General features: G+C 42.5%; 1 protein-coding gene across 1 annotated transcript; it reads left to right on the top strand.

Annotated features, from left to right (window-relative positions):
* Positions 1-299: 299 nt before the first annotated feature.
* Positions 300-8,029, top strand: UPK3A (uroplakin 3A). The gene is made up of 6 exons (XM_075112582.1): positions 300-447; positions 1,282-1,437; positions 4,153-4,432; positions 5,649-5,731; positions 6,200-6,332; positions 7,214-8,029. The coding sequence occupies exons 1-6, from the start codon at positions 393-395 to the stop codon at positions 7,299-7,301; spliced, it is 795 nt and encodes a 264-aa protein (XP_074968683.1). The 5' UTR covers positions 300-392; the 3' UTR covers positions 7,302-8,029.
* Positions 8,030-9,018: the final 989 nt, after the last annotated feature.

The raw sequence follows: 9,018 nt of genomic DNA, 5'->3' as shown, positions 1-9,018 counted from the left end.
ACAGAAGGTAAAGAACAAAGCCACCTATCAATGACAGAAGTGGGAAAAAACCCCTCTCTTTACACCCACAGCACTGCTGAGAACTACACTGGTGCCCAGTCTCAGGTGGAAATCAAAGCTGCAACACCCTTCCTCACCTGGGAGCAGAAAAGAGCTTGGGGGGGGGAAGGGGGGGGCGGGAAGGGAGAAGAGGGTTGGTGACACCTGAGCAGGAGGGGCAATAAGCATATAGGGAGGTCCTGAGGGGGTGAGTAGCTTCTAACCATAGGGACCTGGTTGAAAGAAGCAGGTGTGGTTAACTTCAGGGAGGGAGTGGATGTGGGAGCTCTTCAGTGGGGGCTGCCTCACAGAATTGGTTTTCCTTTTGTGGCAGGTTTCTGGAGGGCTCAAGCATGTGCAGCCCTTGGGTTGTATTAGCCTTTTGCTGCTTGGGACAGCTGGGTGCAGGTAAGAGGCATCTATATGCAGCCTCTTGTCCTTTTTGTTGCTCCTCTCTTTGTATCTCTTGCCTTTCTGTTTCTTGTACTTTTTTTTGTTTTGTCTTGGATGTCAACTTTCTGCCCCAAGATCTGTATTGGGATGGGAGTTTAGAGGCCTCAAACAAATATTCAGCTGGAAGATTGTTAAAATGCCTCTACTGCAGCTAGGCTGGGGAGGAGGAGGAGGAGCTGCTGAATCTCTGTCTTCATTCTTAGTTAATCTTCCCCGGGAGACTAGAGATGGGAAGAGCGTGTGTGGGGAGGAGGGAAGTATCTGATACAAATTTTATTCTAATACCACTTGGTCTCTCACATCAAAAACCAAAACTCCCATGTTCCTCTCTGCTAAATATCTCGCTCTGTATGTTAACAAGCCTGGTCTTAAAAGCCTTATTAAGACTCCTTGCTGCTAAAGGATTCAAGAGCTGACTGTACTGCATCTTGTGCTGCTGCTGGAGGGGGGAGGCTGTATGTGGGATCCTAAAGACAGAGGCTCAAGTCTCTTCTATAATGAGGCTTTGCCTTTGTCCTTCTGAGGTGATGAGATCAGTATGTTTGAGAAGCAGCATCCCTTACCTCCCTCCCCAAATTATTGCATTCTCCATTTTGCATTAAAGCAAACCCCTAACTCTCAAACTTTCACAGGACAGGTAGGCTGTTTCCTGCTCAACTGCAGTTCTCCTCCCCCTTCTATATTTTAATGTTTTTTAGCATTGCCACATCTTCCCTTTTGAGTCAGAGCTTGCAGGGGGAGAGGAGGAAGATTTTTTTCAGACACTTTTTTGCTAACCTTCTCTTCTAGATCAAAGCCTGAAGCCTCAGATTGCAGCCCCTCAGCTTGCTACAAACAATCCCACTCTCACTACAGTTGCTCTAGAAAAACCTTTCTGTATGTTTGACAGCTCACTGTATCCAAATAAATCTTATGTCATCTACTTGTACGCAATGAAGGAATCAGGTGAGTATCCAGCATTACGCCCCTCTGGAAGGTAGCCACATGATGTGGCCATTGCATGCAATTACTCACAATTTGATGGGAGTGGGTCTGAATGGGGGGAAAGACAAAAATCTGTAGCTGTAAGCTGTGTACAAACTGAGCCTCTGGTCTTACTTTTCTCCAGGGTATTATTATATAATATAAATAACCATAGTATTTCAATGGGGCTGATTAATGATAGCAAGTGTTAGTGCTGTGCTAGCTGACCCCAGTAAGCATGGTGCAGCACTATCAGCTATAAACATTTGCCCAAATCTTGCTAATGAAACCAAGTGGTCCACTGTCCAATACCTTATCTCCATCTAAACACAAATGCTTTGTATAAAACCCTGAGTTCCCCAAAGCAAACCTACCGAAAGAAACTTGGTAACTGCTGCTGTTTGCTTCATAGTTAAGGTAGCCAGGACTTGCAAGGACTACACTGGGGGGGTGGTTGGGTTTTTTGTTGTGGTTTGGTTTTTTTGGTAGACAAAGGCAAGTCATGCTGGACTTGTGGTCAAAGATGCCTGGCCCACGGGTTCATTGATAAAATGAGTTTCATAACTGCTTGGCAATGACACATTGCTGGCAGTGACCAAAAGCTGCCTTCTCTGTTCCCTGCTGCTCTGGCAGACTGTTTTGAATGCCAGCTAGGGCTGCTCTGTAAGCTGACAGAAATAAATGGCTTCCTTATATTATGCCTTCTCCCCTGATGGCTGTATGCAGCCTCCTTTTCTGAGAGGCACACAGAAGAGATCTTGAGTGGGGCAGTAGAGAAACTGGCCAACAGACAAAATGGTCTAAAACTTCCACTGCTGATTGTTGACACTTTGGACAGGGTGGAAGGAGGAGGCCTTGGATGGGTAGAAGCCATAACCAGAGACGCTATCCCATACAGCTAACGTAGACAATTGTGAATGCACGGCCTTCTAAGACACATCCCGTGACTGAAGTGCACACCTTTATATGTCTGAAACAGACTATAAGTGGATTACAATTCTATAAAAGGCTACTGATACCTAGTTATACCTGCAAATATGATGGTTTGTTTTAGAAATTACATTAACCACCTGTCTTCTGCAGATTCTATGGCAAAAGCTTCTTACATAGATGGGTGAATCTCTAAAAAAGGGGTTATATAGAGAGAAATTTCTTCTGCTGCCTTTAAGGCAAGCAGATGCAAACTTGTTACTTGGCAGATTGGGAGGAATTTTGTTTGGATTTATCTCTGGTCTGCAGTGAAGCACATTGGCTCACCCTTGGATGCCTCCTGGAGCAGGAAGACAGGAAAATGTAAGAGAACTTAATTTTCTTAACACCTTATGTGCAGCTCTGCTGGTAAGAAAATGTGCCAGCATACTACAAAACTAAGGGTTTAGCAAACTTCTGAAGAAGTAATGTAACTTTTAGCTCTGTTCTTGTTAATGTCACTATCAGACTTGATCTACCTAGTAAAGTCTAAAAAAATAAACAAAACCCAACAAACAAAAAAAACACAAAGCAAACTTGCGTAGTCATCAGCTCTTACTTGCTCATCAAAGTCAGGCTAAGAGTTATTGAAGTGGAGACTGGGAGAGCAGGAAGACCTAGCTGTGAGAAGTGTTACAGTTTGGAAAACCAAGCCTGAGAATAGAGCATGTCTTAGCTAGTATTTGATTTTGTGTTATAGGCTCCTATTAAAGAGAGGGGTGTCACAGCTCAACTATCTTGAGCACTGCCCCTTAAGTTGTATCTCTAATCTGTCCTAGAAACTTTTCCCGTATAAAGCAGGTTTAATTTTGCATTGGATCACAGCTTAAAAACTTCTCATAACCAAGTAGTTGCAAGAAGTCCGCTCCAGGAGCACAGCAGAATGCTTTGAAACTGAAGTTGCTCCCAAGGTACCACAGCTTTGGAAAAACGATCATTCATTTGCTGCTGACAGCACTGAACAGCTGGAGGGGGCTCCCCCTAAAAAATTTAACCCACAGTTGCAGAACTTGGGACTGTCCCTTGGGATTTCTGTCTTGGCTTTGCAGCAGGAAAGGTTCAAGAGCTGCAACTGGGCTTCCAAACTATGCTGTAGGGCTGGGTGCAGATTCACACTTTGCTTGAAGCTGTGAGGACTTCCAGGCTTTCTGAGGCATGCTGTCTAGAAGCAGTGAAATGCCTGGCTGGCCAGAAATGCAGATACCACATCTGTTCATGCAGTCCCTACACACTGGTCTGCATACTGTGCGGTTCTGGGAGGTCCAGCTGCTGCATGACCAGAGGTCTAAGGGTTTCTGCTCCAGGAGACAAGAAAGTTGTGACTCTATAGGAATTATGCTTGGCTATAGTATCAAATCTGAAATGGCAGAATTTACTGGATGTTTATTGGAGCCATGCGTGGCATGGGGCAAGAGCAGCCTTTGCCATCCTCCTCCCTACTCCACCAGATTCTCCTCAGAAAAGAGGGATTTGGGGAGGGTGGCTACTAAGAAGTATTGCTCTGAGATATGCTGTGGATCCTTCACAGTTTCTGAGGGACAAGTGTAAAGAATTTCATCAACAAATATGGAGGAAGGGGTAGGATCACTACAGCCAAACTGGTAGCAGATTTTTGGTTTCCCTTTTGAGTGTTTTGGGGTAGAAAAGCAAGTTGCCAAGTAAATACAGGGTGAATGGAAAGGGCTGAATTAGTTCTAACAGCCTTGTTAAAAATCATCTCTCCTGCAGCAAGTGCAATAAGCTCCCTGGTGACTGACAACAGCAGCAAACCACTTGACAACACCTTCCAACAAACAAGTGGGGGGCAGCTTGGACCTTACAAGGCTGCCTCGTTCAATGTACCCAGTTGTGCATCACCTCCCAAACTTGCTGATGTAGGAGATGTCAACAAAGTTTCTGATGTCCTGAAACAATACCTCTTCAGAGTTGGGGATGATGGGACTTGTTTGTATGACCCAAACTTCTTAGCTGTCTGTAACCCACCTCTTGCACCAGACACAACATACAGGTATTATTCTTATTTCTTACAAGGTGATTGCTGATCTTAAAACACAAAAGGAAGCAACTTTGAGTCTGTAATATTCCTTTGTAATGGTATGTTGTGAATTACCGGTCCCTAACTGAAATGCTCTATTGCAAGGGTAGTTATGAAGATGGCTTGGCTTTGCACTAGCACCCTGCAGATGGTGCTCAATGGTGCCCTAGCAGTGGTGAGCTCTATCAGGTTAAATTCATGGATCAATAGGAAAACTCGTGTGAACTGCTGAATCTATGCCTATGTTGGAGTAGGTAATCCAGTGACAGCATCTGATCAGAAACTGCTGGTAGAAAAGGATTTTGACTGGAAAATTATGTTGCAATTATTCACCATGTATTTTCTGTTAGATGATTTTGCCAAATTGTGGACACTTGATCTGGCTCTGGTTGCTTTCTTTTGATGGGATTCTGGGGAGCCAAAGCCCTCCTTGTTCTCTAGCTCCAGGAAGCCCCTAATGTTACGGGAGACTTCACAGTGAGGGCCAGGTGGCTTGCAGGCTCGTCTGACCCCTGTTGTCTGGGGAAGCCGGCCATCTGGGGAATTCGGGCACCCTGACAGCTGTAACCTGAAACACTTGTTTTGTTGTTGCCAGCTATTTAAAAGCCGTAGTAAAAGTGGCAGTCATGTGGAGCCATATCTGCTGTGGAGACCTAATATGCTTTTGAAACAAAATACTATGGGCTCTTAGTTTTGCAAAAACCATCTCCTCTTCCGTCTCTTCAGGACATTTCTGAAAACTCAAACTATTGTTGAATGGAAACTTAATTTCTTTGCCAAATCTGATGTTGGCCAGTCTCTTCAATGCTCTCTTCTAGCAGGGAAAGTGCCAAAGATCTCTGTTGTTGGACAAAATCTTCGACTTCCATATGGAAATCAAAACCACTTGCTGTCCTAAATAACTAGGCCCTTCACAACAGGGAATAGAAAGCTGGGAAAAACTGTTGTTGGAAAGCTATCATCTGTCAAGGCTCACATGAACAAAGTGCAAGCTGTGCATGACATAGCACAGAATGCTTTTCCATTATTAATTCTATTTTTTCTTTATAAGGTCTCTGGAAATAGTTACCTTTGTCTCCAACTAATGCTTTGACAAAACCTGAAGTCTGACCAGCTAATCTAGTAGCTTAAATATGCTAGTAAGGAAGCTCAAATTTGAAATACCTAATTTAACACTTTCTCCCCACAGGTTTAAATATGTATTGCTAGATAGCACTGAAGGTATAATAAAAGACCAAACTCTCTGGTCTGATCCAATCAAAACCAGAAGAGGTAAGTTTGTGACTTTGCTTGGGTCTTCTGAGTAGCTGTGCTTGTCTTAGGACGCTGTTGCTCTACGAGAAACATCTAGTCCTTTCCTACAGTTTTAATGATTTTGTCAGTCTTTCAATATTGGAGTCTCAGACTTAAATATGCAACAGTTCTGCACTACTTTTGTGTACTTCAAAACAATTCTTTTAGTAAAGATAAAGTTTGTACGTGCGGTTTCAGATTTGATGCGTGTCATGGTATCTGTTGCTGTTGACATTTCTCAGTAATACAGATACTTGTCATACTGGCTAATCTACTGAGGAAAGCTTATAAACTCTAAATCCTGACATTGAGTCTTACACCTGTTTCCCATAAATCATCTTCAGGTATAGACATAATCAGTTTGCCTCTCCTAAATCACCAACTTTCTTCTGTTTGGCGGGGGTGTTCATGGTCAAAAATAGGAACATTCTTTCCATGCTTTTCTAGTTAAACTCCCCTCGAAAATTGATACCTGGCCTGGTCGAAGGAGTGGAGACATGATTGTCATTACATCGATCCTAAGTGTTCTTGTGTTCCTTCTGCTTGATGGCTTTCTTGCTTCTGTGTCCCCTGCTGTCATGTAAGTACTGCTACACCTTAAAACCTCCAGTAAGAGTACCTAAAACCTCAGTCATCAGCCTTTTTCCAAGTGGCTCCAAGCCACTGTTGCTGGTCTTGTTTGAGATGACAGACCAGATGGTGTCCTCCAAATTTTGAAGCTGGTAACACGAAAAGACTACTTTATCATAATCTTCCCTACGATCAGCAGCTCTTGTAATTATTACACAGCTTTAAGCTTACTAGCTGCCAGAATTTAGTAAGGACTACTGGAAAAGGGGGGGAAACCAAACACAAAAACACAGTAGAGTTGCACATACTTAAAGCCTGTATATTCTTTCTTATATGTTGCAACTTTCCATCTATTCAGGAGTTTGGAAGCTGTCTTAAGGAGTGCAGGCATTTGTAAAGATTACATAAGGTCCTAATTAATGCCTTGATTTTAATTTATTTGCCTCCTCCCCAGGAGAAATAGGTTTCCCCTTTCAATTAGTAAGTGAGGCTTTGCTGGAGTTGCATAACTCAACAAGTCTATGCATGTTCCCTAATCTTCTATGTCCCCTGCCCCAGGAATCAATGAGGCCTGATTGATTCCTAAACTGAACTTCTGGAGGGAACTAATTAAATTTTAGAAATGGTGGGTATCAGGGCTCCTAACACCCACTGCTTTCACTTGAAAATGAAGCAAGTGCTTTGTATTCAGCCAGTTCTGCCAGGCCCTCCTGGATGAAAGACGTGGAAAGCAAAAGCTGCATTGCAAATGATTATTTTAAAAAAATAATAATCTATGGGATTCTCTGATCTTAAATGATTTGAGTAGCTATCAGCCTTTGCAAAATGTTGTGACAGTTGGCTCCACTCAGTCTCTACTGGAACTTAATAAAGCCTTTCACTTGCCACCAGGGGATCTGAAGATTCTTCTGCAGAGACAAAGTGCATGCCTCAGACTATTCAACAAAGTGAACTGGCACCACAGTTAAGCTCTGAGTAAACAACCCGATTCAAGTCAAGACTGGAAACGCAATGGAATTGCTACATGTGCTAGACTGTGGCACTGTCTCTTCTACTCAACACTAGTCCAAAACACTACAGAATGTAACCAGGCAACTGAAGATGAATAGCATAGATTAAATAAAGACAACTTTTTTGATGTCTTGTAGCTCATGATATCTTGTCTTGTCCTAATGAGATCTGATTTAGTTAATTGCCTTGTATAGCACATATCAAATGCCTGGACTGTTGAAAGAATCTTCATGAGATCATTCAACTTCAGTGGTGTGATCAGAGGTTGTCTAATACATACATCTCCTCTGGAGTAAGCACTAATGCAGACTTCTCATCTGCTTCGCACAATCAGGTGAACATGATGTCTCAAACTTTCTCGATGATGACAAATAAAGAAAAACAGGCTGCTTTAGAAAAAGATGTACTTAGAGAAAACTAGGGATTAAAAGGTAGACAACAGGGAGCTACTGCTGCTTCCTCAGGATTTTAGTGACTATTTCTGTCATAGGACTTCCCTTTTTTCCTCCTTCCCTAAAAGAAAGCAAGCAAGTTCCAATTGCCCTGTACGTAGCAGAGTTATTTTGATCTCAAATACTTCAATACCCTCAAACAGCTTTGCAGCAATGAAAGCTAACAAAATTGCTTCAAAGAAGGTGTGTTCTTTCAAAGCGCCGTATAATTTGTTGGTGGGCTAGTAAAGGGGAGATATTGGTTGAATATACACGAGTATATTCACTGTTGTCAGGCTTAGCCTCATTCCTGACCTTTACCTTAGGCAGCTGCAAGCCAGCATTCTTCACATTGTAGTATCTAGACTGGTGGGGTTTTTTGAGCTAATTCTCTTCTTTCATTTCATGATCTCAGTTGGTGACTAGAAATAAATCTTTGCCCCAAGGTTGAGTTATGTGCTGCTTTTTTCCATTGATGCCAACTTCCATATACAGTTTTGTCTCTACAAAAGACTTGAGGAAAATCCAACTTCAAAGCCCTACCTTATACTTCTTGACTATGTAGAACCAGCTGTCCTACTGTAGCATGCACTTCCTTGAGATAGCACAGAGCTGTTACTGGTTATTGATGTTTATTTTTATTGATTTTTTCCTAGTTTATCAGTACATTTGTTAAACTGTCTCGGACTATAAATAAGGATTATGTTTTGACATAGGTTGTTCATTATCACTGCCATGACTGGATGATCTCGTACTGGTGTCTGTTTCAGGGAGTGGAACTTACTCTCTTCAGATTATGAAAATTAAAAAGTTTTGTGTAAAGTCAAATATTGTCAGGATGGAGTGTTGAGACTGTAGCTTGGTGACTGCAAAATTTGCCATTTTCAACTTAAGGACTTAGGCCCAATAGATTTGTGCACAAGTTCCCAGTGCTTGGGTATTCTAACTACAGCATGTTAAAGCTTGCCTGTTCCATCTTTGTTTCAGCTATGCAAGGGCTGACAGGGAGAAAGCACTTTAAGGAAGAGATGGGTGCTCTGCCTTCTGACTAGAAATGAGTGTTGAAGCACCTGGAATGATGCTTTTCTGGTTTTTGGCTACTGGTGTCCTCCCAGTAATTTTCTGCTATACAGGCTGCTCCAAACACCATTCTGAGGTACTTTCTCGTTCATGTATTGGGTACTAACTTGGAAGCAATGGATATCTGAAGAAAGAGGGAGTACAAATTGGAGGTGTGCAATGCTGAACACTAGA

Source organism: Phalacrocorax aristotelis, chromosome 1 (genome assembly GCF_949628215.1).
Source record: "Phalacrocorax aristotelis chromosome 1, bGulAri2.1, whole genome shotgun sequence".
NCBI lineage: Eukaryota > Metazoa > Chordata > Aves > Suliformes > Phalacrocoracidae > Phalacrocorax > Phalacrocorax aristotelis.
Note: the sequence above shows the minus strand (reverse complement) of the source record. Positions and strands in the feature narration are given on the sequence as shown.